This window comes from Argiope bruennichi, chromosome 1, assembly GCF_947563725.1.
Source record: "Argiope bruennichi chromosome 1, qqArgBrue1.1, whole genome shotgun sequence".
NCBI lineage: Eukaryota > Metazoa > Arthropoda > Arachnida > Araneae > Araneidae > Argiope > Argiope bruennichi.
Genome location: NC_079151.1, coordinates 60,719,449 through 60,739,547, shown reverse-complemented (window position 1 = coordinate 60,739,547; position 20,099 = coordinate 60,719,449). Strand labels below are relative to the sequence as shown.

The 20,099-nt window shown below is 25.8% G+C and overlaps 1 protein-coding gene across 1 annotated transcript in view; it reads left to right on the top strand.

Annotated features, from left to right (window-relative positions):
- Nucleotides 1-20,099, top strand: part of LOC129969092 (cap-specific mRNA (nucleoside-2'-O-)-methyltransferase 1-like) — a 29,948-nt gene that overhangs the window by 6,141 nt on the left and 3,708 nt on the right. Inside the window, exons 6-22 of the mRNA XM_056083503.1 lie at nt 89-247; nt 347-439; nt 946-1,017; nt 6,431-6,525; nt 7,341-7,413; nt 9,763-9,955; nt 10,746-10,855; nt 11,419-11,515; nt 12,128-12,260; nt 12,949-13,134; nt 14,656-14,712; nt 15,103-15,160; nt 15,934-16,002; nt 16,934-17,074; nt 18,092-18,211; nt 19,006-19,097; nt 19,661-19,777. Of these exons, the coding sequence (XP_055939478.1) occupies nt 89-247; nt 347-439; nt 946-1,017; nt 6,431-6,525; nt 7,341-7,413; nt 9,763-9,955; nt 10,746-10,855; nt 11,419-11,515; nt 12,128-12,260; nt 12,949-13,134; nt 14,656-14,712; nt 15,103-15,160; nt 15,934-16,002; nt 16,934-17,074; nt 18,092-18,211; nt 19,006-19,097; nt 19,661-19,777 (1,865 nt within the window). The remainder of the gene's footprint in view (nt 1-88; nt 248-346; nt 440-945; nt 1,018-6,430; nt 6,526-7,340; nt 7,414-9,762; nt 9,956-10,745; nt 10,856-11,418; nt 11,516-12,127; nt 12,261-12,948; nt 13,135-14,655; nt 14,713-15,102; nt 15,161-15,933; nt 16,003-16,933; nt 17,075-18,091; nt 18,212-19,005; nt 19,098-19,660; nt 19,778-20,099) is intronic.

Here is a 20,099-nt window from a genome sequence, read left to right as displayed (position 1 = left end):
TTATTGTGCTCTTTAAATAAAAATATTATATAATATTGGTATTATTGTGCTCTTTAAATAAAAATATTTAATCTTTTTTCTTTTAAAGGCAAGAATGGGATATAAAACAGGTAAAGGTTTAGGTAAAAATGAACAAGGAAGAGTTAACATTGTTGAGGCTTCTAAACAACGTGGCCGAAGAGGTCTTGGTCTCAAAATTGCTGGTTTGGAACCTTCTGATATAGTTTGGGATGCTTCTCAAGAAAAGGTGCTAATCAATACTATTATAATCAGTGTTTTGCATTTGTCTTTACTTTTTGAAAATAATTAATAATAATTAATGTGAAATCATTGATTAATCACATAGATAAGTATTAAAGAGGAAATTGATTGGATGCCTGATTTAAATTTGAAGCTTCCAAAACTTTTCCAATTACGTGAATGGATTGCAGAGGGAAAGGTATGTCATTTATGTTACATAAAAATAATTGTATATTTTTTAGAAATGAATTTTAATTATGTTAATATAATTTATTACAATCTGGCTTATAAAGCAATGTCACTTAGCTCATTTTTCCAGAAAATGAGACAGGTGACATTGGATGGATTTTTGCTAAAGGAAAAAAGAAACTGAATTTTTTGCAGTCAATATAAATATGGCATTTTTTTTTTTTTTTTTTTTTTTTTTGTCAAATTCAATATGAAACCAAATCTTATGTATATTAGTGTGAGAAAAAAAATTACTGGTAGCAAAAAATTCAAATTCTTTTTCTTAAAATGGATGCTGTTGCTTGTTAAGCAAAATGGTATGCTGAATTTGTTTGTGAAATTTTAGAGGTATTTACAATTTTATTAATGAAAGTTTTATAATTAAATTTGTTTATAAGAGAATGCAACATATTATTGATTTAAATCAAAATGCATCTTTTTATTTCTTTAATTGTTATTTTATATATTTTTTCTTAGAAAATAGAAACCATTGCAAATGAAACAGAATTTTGTGATCCTGAAATTTTGAAGAAAGTTATTACTTATAAGGTAAAAATATGAATGTTTCCTTAATTTTTTTACTGTTTTTTTAAAGATGTTAAAACTTATTCTTTTCAATGATTTAAAATTATTTTTTTATTTATTTGGATGTAATATATGATGTTTGGCTGTTTCACACAATTTTATTTATAGTACTTGTTGGGATGAAGCGAGTGGACTATTTTTCTCGCGTAGGACTATCTGTGTGACTACGCTTCTGGCATTTCGTTCCGGCACCATTCCTCCCGCGAACAAGATGCTGTGTGCGTAGTTGTCAATACCTGTGTTCTTTTTTTTTCTTTTCGTTTTCTATGTCCAATAAATGTGCTGTCTTCAAAAACCATGCTGAGATTATTGAAAAGTTACAATCAATTGGTAGCAGAGCGTGGTTCTGGTTCGTGGTAAATGTTTCGTTAAAATTTCTAAGTGAACTGTGTGACTGAAACAAAACTGTCAAAAACAAAATTTCCAGCATGGATAAATTAAATGTCCCTGAGCTGAATGGAACTAATTATTTCATTTGGGCATTGAAAATACAGGCAGCGCTGAGTTTGAAAAGATTGGGCTCTGTTATATCCGTGGTGAAACCAGATAATCTAAGTGAAAAAGATGCAGCAGAATGGAACCAGAAAAATTCTGACGCCGTTGCTTACATTAAGTTATCATTGTCAGATGAACAGGCCCTACAGTTCGCAGCAGAGGAAAATGCAAAAATTCTTTGGGATAAAATAAAGTCAACATTTACGGGTCAAGCAGAAGACCACAAAATAGATGCCGGCAATGAATTGAAAAATCTTCAAATGAAAAATAATGAATCGGCAAACGATTATGTTGCCAGAGCAAGAGGAATTGCTACAAAATGTCATTCTTTAGGACTGGATGTCACACCTAGGGAGCTCGTTTATTATACAGTGCGTGGACTGAAAGGAAAATTCTCTAAAGTGCGAGAAATTCTCAAAACCCAACATGACAAGTCAATGGACGAAATATTAGAAATTTTACCTGAAGAAGAAAATACCTGTTATTCGCCGACGAGTACTCGCGCTGAAGGAATCAGTGCGGATGTGTTTTATTCTAGGAAAAAAAAAAGTTCTGATGTAAGGCTCTGTTACATCTGCAGATGCCCAAATCATATCGCCAAGGACTGTTTTTACAGGAATAAAAATGCTAGTAGAAGTGCTCCATGTAATGAAAATAATCAAAGGAGAAATGTACAACTTCGTGCCAATCAATCAACAAAACGACGAAGTATTAGTGATGTGTTTACTACTTCTCATCAAGAAGAAAGCCTAAGTGATAAAATATGGTTGCTGGACAGTGGAGCTTCTTGTCATATGGCCAAAGACAGTATGTGGTTTGAAAAAATAATCCCTGAAACAAGGGATATTTATTTAGCTGGTAAAGACTCTAAAATTTTGTGTGAGGGAATCGGAACAGTTAAAACAAAAACTGTAAGTAATAATCCTAGAAATTTAACAATTACTAATGTTAGGAATTACAATTAGCAATTAGTAAGTTATCTTATATCTTAGTATATATCTAAGTATCTTAGTAATTTAACAATTACTAAGATATAATTTATTGTCAGTAACTTGTTTGATGGATAAGGGTTGTAAAATTAAATCGAATAATAATTGTATGTTGATTTTTGATAAAGATAATAATTTAGTTACTAAAGCATTTAAAAATAACAATAGATTAGAATTATATTTGGAACCATTGTATAATTCAGAGTGTTATTTTTCTAAACAATCCACTAGTAATTATGAGATTTGGCATTACAGATTATGTCATTTAAATCCTAAATATATGCTTAAAATGAAAGATTATATTGATATTAATGATATAAATGATTTTAGATGTGAAACTTGTGATATAAGTAAGATAACCAGAAAAACTCATCCTAATATTGCCGTAAATCAAAGTTCCAAAATTCTTGAGTTGATTCATGCTGATCTGTGTGGTCCTATTCAACCTGAATCATTTGGTGGCACAAAATATTTCATGATATTGGTGGATGATTTTTCTGGCATGTATTTTACTTATTTCTTAAAAAATAAAAATGAAGTGTTTAATATATTTTCACAATTTAAAGCCAAATATGAAAATTTAACCGATAAAAGAATTAAAAAATTAAGAACAGACAATGGCTTAGAATTTGTAAATGAACAACTTGATACTTATCTTGCTAATTCAGGAATATTTCATGAAAAAACTATTCCATACAATAGTGAAAGTAACGGTAAAGCTGAAAGGGCAAACCGCATTCTTTTAGAAAGGGCTAGATCTTTGTTATATGAAAGTGAGCTTCCATTAAAATTTTGGGCCGAAGTCATTAATTGTAGCACCCAAGTGTCTAATGTAACCCCACGTAAAGGAAAAGAAAAAATACCCCTTGAAATTTGGACAGGTAGAAAACCGAAATTAAATTATCTTAAAAAATTCGGCTGTGTGGCTTATTTTCACGTTCCGAAAGTAATGAGAAATAAATTTGAAGTTCCAGGGAAACGTGGTATAATGCTAGGATACGCTAGAGAAAGAAAGGGTTATCGAATTTATGACATCAAAAGCTGAAAAGTATTAGAAGAGAGATCAGTTAAATTCAATGAATCTTTAAAAGGTAGTATGTATTTGGGGAAAACGAAAGCAGAAACTTGGGATATTAATTCACTGCTTGAAACTTCTCCAGCGGCATGCGAGATAAATCAAAAACAAAAAATGAAATATCTAGTTTAGAAATTCCTGATGAATCGGCAGAGGATGAGAATAGCGATTCATCAATTCTATACCATAGTAGAACTTCGCGTAAGACAGAAGCCGTTATAGGGGATGAAAACGAAACACCAGATGTTGAATCAAGTAGTAATAATATCGTAAATCAGATTCCAGTCAGATGTTCGGAAAGGCTCAAATCTAAACAAATGTCAGCTCATGTAGTTTATAACATTCCAAATACATACTTAGAGGCTAAAAATAGTGCTGATTGGAAGAACTGGGAAAGAGCAATGAAAAATGAATTGAATTCGTTAAATAAACATGAAGTTTGGGAAATAGTAAATAAGCCTGCAAAAACAAAATTTATAAAAAGTAAATGGGTATATTCTTTAAAACAAGATAACTCTGGTGAAACAAAATATAAAGCGAGACTTGTAGCAGCAGTTTTTAATCAAATAAAAAATAAAAGATTTTTCCGAGTCTTATTCACCTGTTGTGAACATCAAATCTTTCAGAATGTTAATGGCACTTGCATCTGAATTAAATTTATTTTTTAAGTTCTTTGATGTTAAAACTTCATATTTATATAGTGATATTGAAGAAACTGTTTATATGTTACCTCCACCTGGATATGAAAAATTAATTGGAGATGAAAAAGTTTGTAAGTTGCAAAAGAGTATCTATGGCTTACCACAATCTGGTAGAAACTGGTATATGACTATAAAAGGTGAATTAGAAAAATTAGGATTGATGCAACTGGCCTCTGACAATTGTGTATTCATTAAAACTGTTGGTAAAAATATTTTTATATTATGTATGTATGTAGATGATTTAGCAATTTTTTCTAATAATGATGAAATGTATCAAGAGATTGTAAATAGCATCAAAAGCATATTTGAATTACAAGAGAACAAAACCGGTAAATTTTTAGGTATAGAAATTGTAAAACATGAAAATGGTATTGGTCTGTGTCAATTTGAATATATTGAATCATTAGTGGTTAAACATAATCTAGAAAAATGTAAAAGTGTTAAAACTCCAATTGTAAAAGAAGATAAGAGTTTCCCTTCCACAAATGAACTGGTGGACATCACGATGTATCAAGAATTAATTGGTGAACTTTTAAATTTAGCTAATAGAACGCGGCCTGATTTATCATTTGTAACAACATATTTGTCACAATTTAATCATAAACCTGAAAAAAGGCACTATAATTTAGCTAAAAGAGTACTAAGATATTTAATGGGTTCAAAAAATAAAAAAATGTTTTATGATAGTAAGTTTGGTTTTCTTAATGCAAGTTCTGATGCTAGTTGGGGGAATGCAGAAAATGGCAAATCATTTTCTGGTGGTGTAATTAAATTAGGTAATTCATTAATTTCATGGAAATGTCATAAACAAAAAAGTGTCAGTCTGTCAACATGTGAAGCTGAGTTATTTGCTATTTCTGAAATATGTAAAGACATTATTTGGACTGTAAACTTATTAACTGAGTTAAACTGTAAACAATTTATAAATAATGCTGTAACCTTAAATTCAGATAGTCAAGCAGCAATTCAGTGGATTAAGTGCACCAGGTCTTCAAATAAATCAAGACATATGAATTTACGTTTTCATTTTGTGAAAGATTTGTTGAAAGATAATGTAATTAAATTAGAATATGTTCAAACAGAATGTTTAATTGCAGATTTTCTTACAAAAGCTGTTAGTGAAGAAAAGCTGAAGTATTTTGTGAAAAATATTTTGTTAATTTCTTAACTTTTGTATGTACATATAATTTTTTGTATTGTTGTGTGTATTTAATTTTTATGTGTATTATAAATGCTCGAAAAATGTCACTCGCAGGAGGGGTGTGTTGGGATGAAGCGAGTGGACTATTTTTCTCGCGTAGGAATATCTGCGTGACTACGCTTCTGGCGCTTCGTTCCGGCACCATTCCTCCCGCGAACAAGATGCTGTGTGCGTAATTGTCAATACCTGTGTTCTTTTCCTTTCGTTTTCTATGTCCAATAAATGTGCTGTCTTTAAAAGCCATGCTGAGATTATTGAAAAATAACAACAGTACTGTTAAGATCTTTTATAACTGGCATTAATATATTACTGCGTTAGATATTTTAACATATAACAAATTTGTAAATGAGACAATATTTTTAAAAAAATCAGTATAATACTTGAAGCAATTCAATCATTTGACTGCTTTCATATTGTCCCCATAAATTTTCTTTTCATATATATATATATATATATATAATATTATAACGACTGAATGAATTGCAAATATATTTAAATATTTTTTTTGTTAAAATATACACTTTTAAATAATATTAATAATAATATTCTCTAACAGAAGCATATCATAGTGAATAACAACCCCTATTTTGCTATATATTTTTCTAAATTCTTCCCTTCCCTGCACACAATTAAGGTAAATACTGCTATTTTGATAACTATACACTCTATTTGTGTAACAATTTTAATACTTTAGCTGATGCACATATTTATATAAAGTTATAGAAATTCCCAAGAATAAATTATATATCCCATGTTCCCGAGAATAAATTATCACATATTATATAAATATGTAATTTTACAGAAAATTCAGTGAATGAAAAGAGTTTAAAGTTATTTTTAAGTTCTAAGATTCAAATGAAAGAACAACTAAAAATCACTATGACACTCAATACATAAATTTTCTTTCTTACTTTAGAATGTGTTTGATAATTTAGAACCAGAAGAAATGAGAAAAGCAAGAACACGTTCAAATCCATTTGAAACCATTCGTGGTGGGATTTTCCTGAATAGGTATGTTTAATTAAATGTGTTCATTACTGTTAACATAATTGCTGTTTATTTTTATAAAAAATTTGCTGTAAATTGCTGCTTGTTTTTATAAGATGTATATAGATTCCAGGTAATTCTAAAAAAATTTAGTTTAAAATTATCTTAATTCATTGCTCTTATTCAAATTTATTTAATCAGTGCCGATATTTTTATTAGATTTACATTAGTGCTGGGCAGTAATAAAATTTTATGAAATTTAATAACCTTATAAATGCAGTAATCTTCCAAAGTTGTAAGATGACTAGTATTTTTAATCCGAAAAAAAATAATAATTTGCCATAACATTTTTCAAAATTAAGAAGAATTTATTTTATTTTAGTAGTGTTGCTTATTTAATATAGATTGATTCTTAATGCACATATTTTCTTATTTATGTTTCATTATTCCTTGTAGCAGATATTTTTTCATTTAATCTGTCTTTTAAAGAAATAAAAATATATCATAACTTATAAGTGCTTTACTGTTGCTGTTACTAGGATTTTTAGCTGACTGAAAGTTGAAGATACAGTAATTGAAATATATATGGGTATTAAAAAATATTTTTGATTCATTAAGTAAAGATTTGATGAAATAAATGAAAAAAAAAATTCTAATATGTTAATGATCAGTTTGGTATTTATATAATATAGAAATTTACTTTTGGTATTGATGTTATAAAAATAAATATAATCTAAATATAAAAATAAATATTGCAGTATTGCATGTGAATCTGTCTTTCATATTAATAAATTCAGTGTATTAACCAAAACAATATAATATTTATTTTTATTATTTAGGGCTGCAATGAAAATGGCTAATATAGATGCAATGTTTGAGTTTATGTTCACTGATCCAAAAGATATGTATGGTGTAAGTCCAAACTTTTATTTAAAAACAGTTTATGAGATTATAATATGTTTTTAATATTTCTTTTTCCCCTTGTTTTAAATTTGATGTAATTTTTTTATTTTGTTCATAATTTCATTTCCGAATTATCATTGATTTAAAAATGTAAATACAATATATAAACATCATATTAAGTTATAATAATTATTATGTAAAAATTTATTAAGGTTTTTAAATTCTATTAATATTTTGTAAACTATCAAGGGAATTAGAAAGTAATATTTTTTACATTAAATTAAAGCAAACCAGTGTTTAACAAGTTTTTAATTAGTGATATAACCACTTTAATTATCATCAACTGTTTGTCATTTAATGTTTTCAATGTTGAATCAATAAAAATTAATTAGTTTTTGAGCAAAATATTGGGAAATGGCATTTGGTCTATCATCCAAATGTTTAAAAATTTTTGTTACATAGAAAATTTTGTAATGATCAGAGAAAATGGAAATCTGCTGCTGTAATATCAAGAGAGTATACTAGATAAGGCAGTACTTCGTACTCTAATTCATTAATTTTTTTTCTAGGGTTCACCTCACTCTGTGCAATCTTGCATTATCTTGTTGCATAATAATACTTTTTCTATTGAAAATTGGTGGATATTTTTTTATTGAAGTGTGATTTACTTTATTCATTTGTTCACAGTAAAGATCTATCCATATTTACAGTTTATGCAGCTTTCAGCACTTTAAAATGAGCATTTCCACAAATATTCTACCAAATACACAAAAGTAGCTTTTGAGTATGTAAACATGGCTTAGCAGTACTTTCTCTAACTATTCATTTAGAGAGAGTCACTGTCTTTTCAGTTTTACACTATTACAGAGGACCCATTTTTCATCTCCAGTGATCAAGCAATTAAATTTTTCTTTATTGTGGTGATGGAAGTAATAAGTTTCATATGGGAGGATGGTTAGTTTTGTTTTCTTTAGGCAGATTATATTAAACTCAAACACCTGCTATGTTTATTTTATCAATCTACTGCAAATATTCTTCAATAGTCAATCTAAGTGTGTTTGATAGTTCCTGAATTGTGTAACATGGATTTACAGTACACTCCCGATTATCCGCGCCTGCTGCAATAAGTTTTTTTTTTTTTTTTTTTTTTTTTTTTTCGCTTCCAAGCATAGAGAAAATGCTTCCAAAGCAAGAAGCAAACACAAATGACTGATTTCTTCAAAAAGGTGTTGTTTTACAGTTATGCTTTTGTAATTACATAATACATTACAGTATTGAAACAGTACATATGTATTAATTTTTCTGTGTATCCTTGACGCCTCTCACAAGTACAATGCACTTTTCTGTTTTCATTAACAAAATGCATTTTAGGGTTAGTTTTGAGTGATATACTAAAGTATTAAGCGTTAGTTAAACATTTCCTGCTGTTTATTTTACGTTTTATTGTACATAAAACGATTTTTCAAAGTTGGAATGACTGTTTTCTCTTTTGCTATACCCATTTTTAGTTTTTTTCGGATTATCCGCGATTTTTGTTATCCGCGGCGGCCGCGCCACCCAATTCCGCGGATAATCGGGAGTGTACTGTACTTATATTTCTCTCATAACATGTCATTGTCTGGATAAATGTCTTTGTGATCAATACGAGTTGGAAAGATTGACATTTATGGATTTGAAATAAGACAAATACCTTTAGCATTTACAAATGTCTAATGCATGTGGATAAACAGAAATGTTTTTGGTAGCAAGTGTTGTATTACTACTGTTGTAAAGCTCAAAAAGCAAAGAATACCAGATGCATATTTCATCTTGCAATTTGCTGGCCATTTCACCTAAAAATTTCCAAAAAAAAAAAAAGCATAAGTGAGGAAATTACTTTCATTTTAAAATGTCATTGGTGCTATTGTGAAAAACATATGAACTGATTAATGGTAAACAAATGTTGACATGTGCAGATACGACATTCAATTTTGTTTTCTCTTGTATTTGGGAATTAAAATTTTGAAATTGTTTGAAAAACTATAAATCAAAAGAGCTATGTAAAACTGCATGTTTACATGATATTAATGATAATAATAATAAAAACTAGTAAATACTAATAGTAGAATAAAATTAGTAGAAATAAATCTAGTACCATTTGAACCAATTAGTTACTAAGGCTTGACATTAAATGTTAATATTTGTCAAATGTTAGTGATCATTTGAATAATTCTTTAAAATTTATAATTTCTTAAAATCTTCTATTTTATTAGCCAGATGCATGAAATTTGCATTGAGTTCTTGTGTGATAAAAAAAATGTATTTTTCAATTTTTCTTCTAAAAGGTTATGAAATTGCATCATAACTCTATTTTTACAGAAATCAGCTGTTGGTGAGAATGAACTTTTATATTTTGCTGATGTTTGTGCTGGACCTGGAGGGTTTTCAGAATATGTTCTTTGGAGGAAAAAATGGGAATGTAAGGGATTCGGTTTCACTCTGAAGGGTCCAAATGATTTCAAACTTGAAGATTTCTTTGCTGGTCCACCTGAAACTTTTGAACCTTACTATGGTAAATATATTACATGTCAATTTTGTTAATTTTAATTTAAAAGTCTGTCATTAAGTGTCTTCTAGTCTGAGGATATTATATGCAGAAATCTTGAGACTTTAAATTAAATATTTTAGAATTAAATAATTGTACTTTTTTGTGTGTGGAAAAGCAGTAGAGAACCATGTAAGTTGAGAAATTTGATTTTTCATTGTTTTATGTAAGCAATTGAACTTCATTATTATCATTTGAATTTCTCAAGGATTTATTATAATTTCAATAAAAGTATTAGATTTTTTTTCCTCCATTCAGTTGTATACAAGCAATTAAGATTTTTTTTTTTTTTTTTTGTTAGTATGCATTGCTGGAAAGAAGATTTAAAAAAGCATTATGTCAAGTTCTTGAATAAAAGTATTGCTTTACATTCTAAATATAACATGAATTATTGAGTTAATATAGGATGTTGGGTTGATTAACATTCTTATTCTAATATTGTGTAGAAGTTTAGAACGGGAATATTGATTGAGTATTGTTATTGTCATTTGACATGTTTCAAAATTATAATCCACCCCAAAACAAGTTTAATTCAACTTTAAAATAGGATGTTAATGTAATTAAAAAAGAATTAAACCAATTTGGGTGTTAGAGTCATGAGACAAGACTAATAATTGATGATCATTTATTAGGTTGCAAGATCTGCTACTCTACTACTAATTTTTTTTCCATGAAATAGTATTTGAATTTTTTCTACCTTTCCTAAACTTTTTCCTGTAGTTTTCATTTTTTAAATTGGCTTTATTGTGTGTTTCAGGGGAGGATGAGGATGGTGATATTTATTCACCTAGAAATCTGAAGTCCCTTCAGATGTTTGTTCGCTCGAATACAGAGGGCAAAGGAGTCCATTTTATGATGGCTGATGGTGTAATTATTATTATTTTTCCTTATTTCTGTACTCAGTACTATTTATAGTTTTATTTTTCAAACCTATTATAATTAACATTTTTTCCCATTATGGTATATGTTACTTAATACAAATTTTACATTTTACTATGCTCTTAAGCAAATAGTATTACACATGTTTTTTTGATGGGTTTCTTTTTTGAATTTGTGCATGTACATGATTATATGAATTATATCTCTATATGTGCAAGATAACTAAAATTAAATAACAAATCAATATTTTCTTATTTATTTGCTGTTTTGATTTCAAAGCAAATAATCAGTTTTTCAGTCTTTACATTAATTAGTTTGTATGAAATTAATTTCAATAGCAGCTAGGAAATGGGTACTGACTTGTATATTGTATAAAAAATTTAATTTAATATAAAATATTATTATTGATTTTTTTTTTTTTTTTTTTTTGTCCTTATTTTTTACTAGTCTTTTAACTCTTCGGTATTTTGTGTTCTGTTTATACTTTATCTGTTCTTACTTGTTGTTTGTTTGCTGCTGTTAAAAATTAATTTAGGATTTTTATTTTTAAGGGATTCTCAGTTGAAGGAAGAGAAAATGAACAAGAAATTCTATCTAAAAGATTATATCTTTGTCAATTCCTTTGTGCTCTTCTTATTCTCAGGAAAGGTAATTTTTTATATGCAAAGATGCATTCTAAATTTGCCATGATATTTTACTGCTAAAAAAACTCACAGTTAATATTTGGGGAGTTGCCTATCATTGAAATAATTATTCTACCCATTATTTTTAAATTTTTTTTTTTTTTATTTCAAATGAATGCTGTGTATGCGTCATGTGATATAATTTCATTAAAAAATTTTAATGCAATCTTTGGACTATATACATGAATGACATTACTATTTTAATTCTGTTTTTATGGATGTGATATTTCATCCAGTTTTATTTAGTTTACATTGAAATTATAAAGACTCTGTTTTTGTTGTTGAAATAATCTATATTCCTACAAATGAGTGAACAGTGTGTATTTTTTTATTAGGTTAATTTTATACTTTTGCCTAACGTCTTTTACTAAATTATACTTTTTAGGGTATTTAAAAATGATTGTTCATTTCACAGATTTGGATTTTTTTTAACATATTACGTTTTTTTACTGAATCATCATCTCATTATTTATTTTATGCACAGTTAAATTTTTTTATTCAGTGGAAAAGTCTATTAAAAGTAAAAGTTTCATTTGAAATATTTCAATTTTGTTAAATTATCAATTTCTTATTTTAGGTGGACATTTTGTTTGCAAATTATTTGACCTATTCACTACTTTTAGTGTTGGACTAGTCTACTTAATGTGCATGGCTTTTGAAAAGATATGCATTTTTAAACCCAACACTAGCAGACCAGCAAATTCTGAAAGGTTTGAACAAATATTTTTTGTTTATTTTTTCAAAAATTCTTATCTTTACACTAGAGTTAGAAATGATTATACAGTTATATTTTAAATTTTTTTTGATAATTGTTATAAAAAATTAGTGATGAGAATCTTAAAATTAATGACTTACTAAATGAAAATAAAATGCACTATTTTAATGTAATGATGTCAATGACATTGTATATATTTCCTTTTACACATTTTTATGAAATTTCTTATTTTTATAAGGGGTAAAAGGTGTAAAAAAATTATGTCAGGTATATGCTCTCTTTTGTGTTTGCTTAGCTGTTTGTTTGAAAACTAATTTTAAAAGATTACAATGAAATTGTTTTAAAACTTCATCCTCTAATAATATTTTTACAAAATAAGTTGTATCTTTCTAAAAATCTCTAATCTTCTAAGAAAAATAAGTTTTTAAAATATTTTATTGTAGTCCGAATCAATTGAAACGAAACATTTGTGTTGAAAATTTAACATTGTGTGATAAATATTATAGCTTGAAATATTATCAGCAATAAAACTTATTTAAAATTTTTAAAAAAAGGTTTCTTTGATTTCATGCTGCTTGAAAGTGCAAATAAAATTACTTTTCAAAGTAATCTTTATTAGACTTGTTAGAAGGTTTTTTTTTTTTTTCGTATCTGTTTGTTTTATTGGTTTTTGATTCTTTTAGATACATTATTTGCAAATGGTTGAAAGAAGATATCAAAGATATTACTGATTATATGTTTGAAATAAATGAAAAATTAGGAAAATATTCTAGTTCAACATGTGATACAGACATTACAGAAGTTGTCCCACTTGATATTTTAAAGGAGAATGAGGAATTTTATGATTATATTGTTACCTCAAATAATAAGTAAGTATTTAAATATGCATCCAGTAAATTAATTTATATGTACATTATAGAGAATGTTACAATTATTTCTTTAATGTTTGTGGTGATATGTATGGAAAGGGTTTGAATGAAATTTAATGTGGTACATGAAATAAACTGTGAATATTATACAAAAATTTATAAAATTTATTTCATTTCTTTGTAATTTATATGGAAAAGTTTTTAATGAAATTGATTGATTTTCTTTTGTGCTTTTCTTCTTAGAAAAGGATTAAAATGTTTTCATTTTTTTTTATATAATACAAATAATTGTGGGAATAAATTCCATTCAGCATTGCCTACTTGACAAAAATGTCTTTGATGTTCCATAAGTATAGCCAATTTTCACTTCTTATAAATGGATATCAATAATAATTTAAAAAATTTGGGAAATGTGTTGAAATAATTTTTTTAATTTGTAAGTAGTATTAGTAATTTTTTTAGTGCAAAAATATTTTCTTGAAAATAAATTATTATTTTCACTAAGATTATAAATTATTATTTTCACTAAGATTATAAATTATTTCAATTTTAATTCACATGTTAGATCATCCCATAATACTTGGCAATTGTGATAAAATTATTTCAAATAAAATTTCCATGCTTTACCTGTAAGATCTATTCTATAATTCAATTTTAGGGTTATAACACATTTTTAGTGTTTTTATAATAAAATGTGATTCTTAATAATATATATATATATAATAGTCAATTTAGTTTCTAAGTATGTTTTTGCTTACATAATGCATTATTATTTTTTTTTTTTCATTTATTATGTAAATTTTTAGAGAAGGAGACAAAATTTTGTTTTCACTCTTAAAGAGCTAATGTTTATGACAAGGAGGAAGATGAACTTTTCTTTTAATTTTTTAAAATTCATTTCTCTGATGGAGAATCATCTACTAATTTAAAATTGTTATATATTAACTGATCTTTAATACTCAAATATATGCATAAGTCTATTTGGACATAAAATATTGTTATATTTGGAACACAGAAGAGAAGAAATGTAATTTCTGGTTTTCTTATTATTCCCTTAATTGTACAGTCTATCGACAGAAATTATTATGGATCCTTAATATTGTTCTTTACAATATTAAGGATCAATTATTAGTCCTTTCTGGATGAAATGATATTTTCAAAAATGGCATAATATTGCATTCAGAGTACGTTATTATTTTGAAAATTATTTTTGATAGAAATAGATTTTTTTGAAGGCAAGTAATTAGTCAGATTCTTTCTTCAACTTATTGGATGATATAGCTCAAGTATTACTCCATCTTCATTTTATATTTTTCTTTCATGAATATTCTTTAATTCACATAGGTTTAATCAAATTTTAAAATTATATTGCCAAGCACAGATGATAATAAATTTAGTTTATATGAATGGAAAGTTAGGAAGAATAACTTACATTATCTTTTTAATATACATTTATTAAGAGAAACAATTAGGCTGCTCATGTAATATATTACTCTAATAAAATGTTTACATTTTATTTAGATTAGGAGCTAATCAAATTATTCATTTGGACAAAATAAGAGTTTTTGCTCAAAACACGTATGTATTTGAAATGTGATTTACTTATTATAAATATTTTAAATGCTTTGTTGCTAAAATTAATTTATAATTTTCTGATAAATAAACTGTTACATCTTAATTTCTTTTGCTTGAAATTATTAATTTAATTGAACTAGTATTTGAATTTTTAGAATAATTTATTTATTATATTTTCTGCCTTTCATACTGAATATTGTGCATTTTGATATTATGTATGCTTTAAAATAAAATAATTGTTTTCTTAAGTTAAAAGCTTGAATTCTCTTAACCCATTCATTGTATATACAGCTTCATTTTCAACATTATGCTTGTGTGTCTCAAGACATACTATATAAAGAGTGTGTTAATTTCATGACATTTGTTAAGTAATGTAATCTTGTTTATTTTCAGTAATTTACATGAAGAAAAACAAAGTGATATACGAAAGGAATGTTTAGCACTTTGGAAAGTTAGTACTGTGCTTTTGAAATCTTTTATTATTATTATTATTATTATTATTATTAAAGTTAACTAGTATGTGTGAATAGTCTTTTAAAGATAGTTTCATTTGAAAAATCTTTGATATATAATTTTATTATTTTCTTCCCTGCTTTAAGTAATATTTTGAAGGAAATATTGAGAGTATATATGTCTGATCATATATAAGATAACAGATAAGAAAATACTTTTCTATTAAATTATATGAAGGGGTATTCTTCAACTGCCTGTATGTTTTAATCAAGGATAATTGTTAAAATATTGTTGAATCTGTCTGTGGAGTTCTTGAGGTATCCTATTTTCTTAACATATTTGTTAATTATTGTTAAATCTTTAGCAGTTTTTTTTTTTTTTTCATTGTAACCTGAAATGTTTTGTAATATTTGACCATAGCTTTTTTTTGAAACTTGCAGAAGTGTTGCTTAATAGTTACTTTACTATAGATCATATGTAAATGATGTCTCTTTAATGTGTTCTCTCAATTTTGAAAAATTATTATTAACAAAGCCTTCATTAATTTTTTACATGAATATAAAAAAAATCTATTGTTCTATAAAATAAAATATTTTAAGAAAAAAAATTAAAATGTGCATTGTTAAAATTTTATTTTGATTCTTTTATAAATTTTTATTATAAGAAATTAATAAATGCTATTTATATTTTCTTTTATGTTAATCTATTAGTTATTCATAATTCATTATGATTAAAATTATTTTTTATAATTTATTAGTTTTATTTTAACAGGTGCCAGATAAAGCCAGGTCTGCTCCTCCTAGATGTGAACCAAATGGTGCATATAAACAGTTGATGCAGGTGTTTTTATTATTATCAACAAAGATTTCATTAAAAAAAAATTGTTATTTTTCCATAATTTTGAAAATGTAGCTATTATCATTTCAATGACATGTGTATAGAATATCAAACAAACAGCTTTTTCCTGCATTTTTAAAAAATTCTTTTTATTATATCTAGGCGGGAAAAAAAAAAAAAAAAAAAAACTTCATTTATGATGCTAAGATTTTTTTCTGCTATATTGGGACATTATTGCATCTCATGTAAAGATAGATAGGTTTATAATAAATTAAATCTATCCACATTCTTAAAATGAGATATTTTCTATCCACTTGAATCAAAATGCCACTATAAATTTTAATTCTTAGTTACATAGAATTTGGATTTTATCATATTTCTCAAGATAAGATTTCTCAATAACTGAATAATGGAAAGCTGAAGTATTATATGAAAATCATTAATCTGAAATAAATACTTGTATTGTTATGTTTTAGTAAAATCCTCTTTTAAAGATAATCTGGTCCAAATGATTTCCATTAATTTTCTTTTACATTATTCTGTTGTACATATAATTTAAGTTTCTGGACATGGTTTAAAAAATAAAAACTTTTGAAATCTGCAAAGAAATGGAACATTCCAAAATTTAAAAAATATAATAAATTTGTGTCAACTGATGTTTTTTGATTAAAAAGACCAATTAATTTGAATATCTTTCTTCTAATTTAATTATATTATTTTATAACATAACTTCACAAATATAGCTATAAATCAATGTTCATAAAATCTGTAACTTTTTCTTAATGCTAGGTTAAAATGTAATATGATTTGTTAATTAAAATGTGTACAGAACTGATGTTTTTAAAAAAGGTTTGATTGTATGTTTTTAGTAATTTCGCTTTTAAGTTTATTTAAAAATAAATTTTAACTCTAGTATTTTCATTCTTTTTTTCAGGGAGAAAACCTAAATTACATTAATAATCCTCCTGAACCTCTTACTCCAAATTTATTGCAAAAACTAGATAGAATTTTTGATTACCATTGTGTAGTATGTGGCGAAACAAAAATACCACCTAGTTTGTTCATTAGCTTAGGGGTAAATATTCATTCCAATTATATATATATATATATTATTGTTTTGTGTAAAGATTTTGTATTTTTATTATTTTGCATTTGAACAAAGGATTTTTAACTTTATATTCCTCATAGCTATGAGATTGTAATTGAAACAACAAGGAAGGAAAAAAAAAATTATTTCTGCCTTTTTAATTTGAAAGACAAACATTAAATTATTCATGACTTTTGATCTTCTTATATTACAGAAATATTTTTAAGTACAGCAATTACAGAAATTTTTTTAAAAAAAATTATATTAAAGTAATGAATACATAAAAGAATTAGAAAAGAGCTTAGAGTTTGAATATTATTATATTTACTAGTAATTTGTGCTGTTATTAGAGAAAAATTAACAAAATATTTTTGTTTAATTAGTGGTGAAGAATTTTAAAGTTTTTGTAATAAATATTATTATAATGTATAAATAGTTTGAACTTTAAAACAATAAAATTCGAATTTATTGAAAATTATGATGTTAAATTCTTGAATTGATTTAACAAAATAAATGATGTGGCATTTAAGAATAAACATTTCCCTACTGTTGTGTGGAAAATTTCTAAAAATGAGGTTGGTGTAGGTGAATAGAAGAAAGAAAGGAATTTGGTAGAAAATCATTAAAGGGCTCTTTTTGCTACTTTCTGCATTTATCCACAGACTGCATCTCCTGCCTGGTCATAGCTCTTACAATCTTAATAATGGATAAAAATTGGATTATTTCCATTAAATCATGAAGAGTAAGGTTTTGTTATAAAGAGCTTCGTGCATGCTTCTCAATTCAAAGTCTCGTTGTGTGTGTAATATGAGTTTTCAGCTTAAAGTGTTTAACATAGTAATTCTATAATTTTTTTTTTTTTTTTTTTTTTTTTGTGATTTAATGATAAACATAATGTATAATTTCTAAGTTTCCTCTTTTAAAATCCATATTAACACTTATTCTAATCATTTTTTTTACTTACAAATTTGGTATATTTAAATGGATTCTTTTTCTTCCTTTTAGAAATCTAATATCTATCAATATGATCCAAATTCTTCAAAATGGCTGAAACTAGAACTCATATTAGAATTACCAGCTAATACTTTATTTTACGGAGAACTTATTCAAGAGCTTAAGGGAGAGGTATGTTATATGCATATTTGTTTTTGATAGCATTTGGGGTATATCAATATGACTCTTTCTATAGAATTTATCATTGGCAACTCAAGTTGATAACATGGAGATGGCTGCATTGGCATATAGAAAATTAATTTTTTCTATTAAAATTTCCTTTTATTCATTTTAAGAATTAATATAAAATAAAATACTTCTATTTAAAGCTCAAGTTTCTTTTGATAATTATTAGTATTGAAGATGGAATTATTCTGATACATGAATTAGTAATTTGAAATTCATTATGAACATATTTTTAAATATTTTACCAGAGTGTAACACTATATTACAGTACTTTCCCACATTTTCAACTTGAGTTACATTTTTGTATAAACCACTGTAAACCATTTATCAATAAGTTTCTTACCTTTACAATGCATCATTGTAGGAGAAAGAGTATTTCTAGGAATGTAAAAATATTTAATTCATTTTTTATGCCAGTTTTCATTTAAATAAAACATATTTGCTATTTATATAACATATTATTTTAGAATTATTTAGACATTCCCTCTATTAAGCATCATAGTTTTATGGACAAATTCATTATACTCAATTTGTATAGAGTTATTTCTTTTGTAATACATTTTTTTTTTTATTCTTAATGGATTCTTTACTAAATTTTTTTGTACTTACATGTAAATAATATTTTTTAAAAAGTGAGTAAGTATATTAATAGTAAAAGTAAAATAGCTAATAAATTTGCATTTTCACTTTTACTGTTAATACATTGTTTCATTGCATCATTAAAATAAAAAATGTTTTAGTCTAGGGCACAGAGAAGAATTTCAGCTTTACATATCATTGATGCCATATTCTTAGGAGGAAATGATGTGCGAGAGTTTCATTTTGAAAAAAGGTATTTTTTTAGATGTTTTTTTTACTGTGAAGATAGAATTAGAGAAATTTCTATTTTACAAATATTTTTTTGGGGGGTATTCTATTTTCTTTTAATTAAGAAGTTTATGACAGTAAAAACATGTCAAGATACCTTTCTTACAAACAAAAATTCCTGAAATTGTGAAAATTAACTAAGATAAAAGCTTTCTGTTTTGAATATGTTTTTCTCATGTTATTAGGCCCACATAATTAATATAATATTGTGCATGAGATATATTTTGCAACTTTTAGTTATAATTAATCTTTTATTGAATAATCTATAGTGTAATCTTTAAAAAAAAAAATTAAAGTATTTAAAAATTGTAATGCTTAAAAAAAAAATCAGCTCTTAAAAGTAATATTTTGAAATAGATTTCTTATTAATTGCAAAACTTTAAAAATAAGTTTCATTTTCATTATAGAAATTGCATAAAATCTCATAATGAAAATTAGCTTTTTTATGGATTTTTATCAATTATATAGTTTTCATTTATTGAATTTATTTGTAAGTTAAAGCTTCCAAAATTGCTTATCTTTGTTTAGAATGCAGTTGGCTGAAAAATTAGCAAAAGCAGTTGCTAAGCCCAGTAGATCAGATTATGTTCCTTTTAGAGTAAAACAAATTTGGAATTTGCCAAACATTGAAGAAATATTTGATAGGTAAGTCCATCTTGAAAAGAGGGGAGGGGTTACATTTATGTATTTTTCATTTTCATATGTAATGAATAATTATTATATTCATTGGGTGTTCTTGTGTATTTATATAACACAATTAATAGAATAATTAAAGAATTTAATTAACAGAATAATTTAGTTACAATTTTAATTCCTATATTATTAATTTAAATTTGAAGATTGCTAATAAATATAACATTAAATTTATATCTTTCTGTGAATGCTAAAAAATAATCAATTATTTAAGTTATGATTATTATTAAGTAATTTCATTTCAAAAAGGTTTTAATATTTCTGAAATATAATG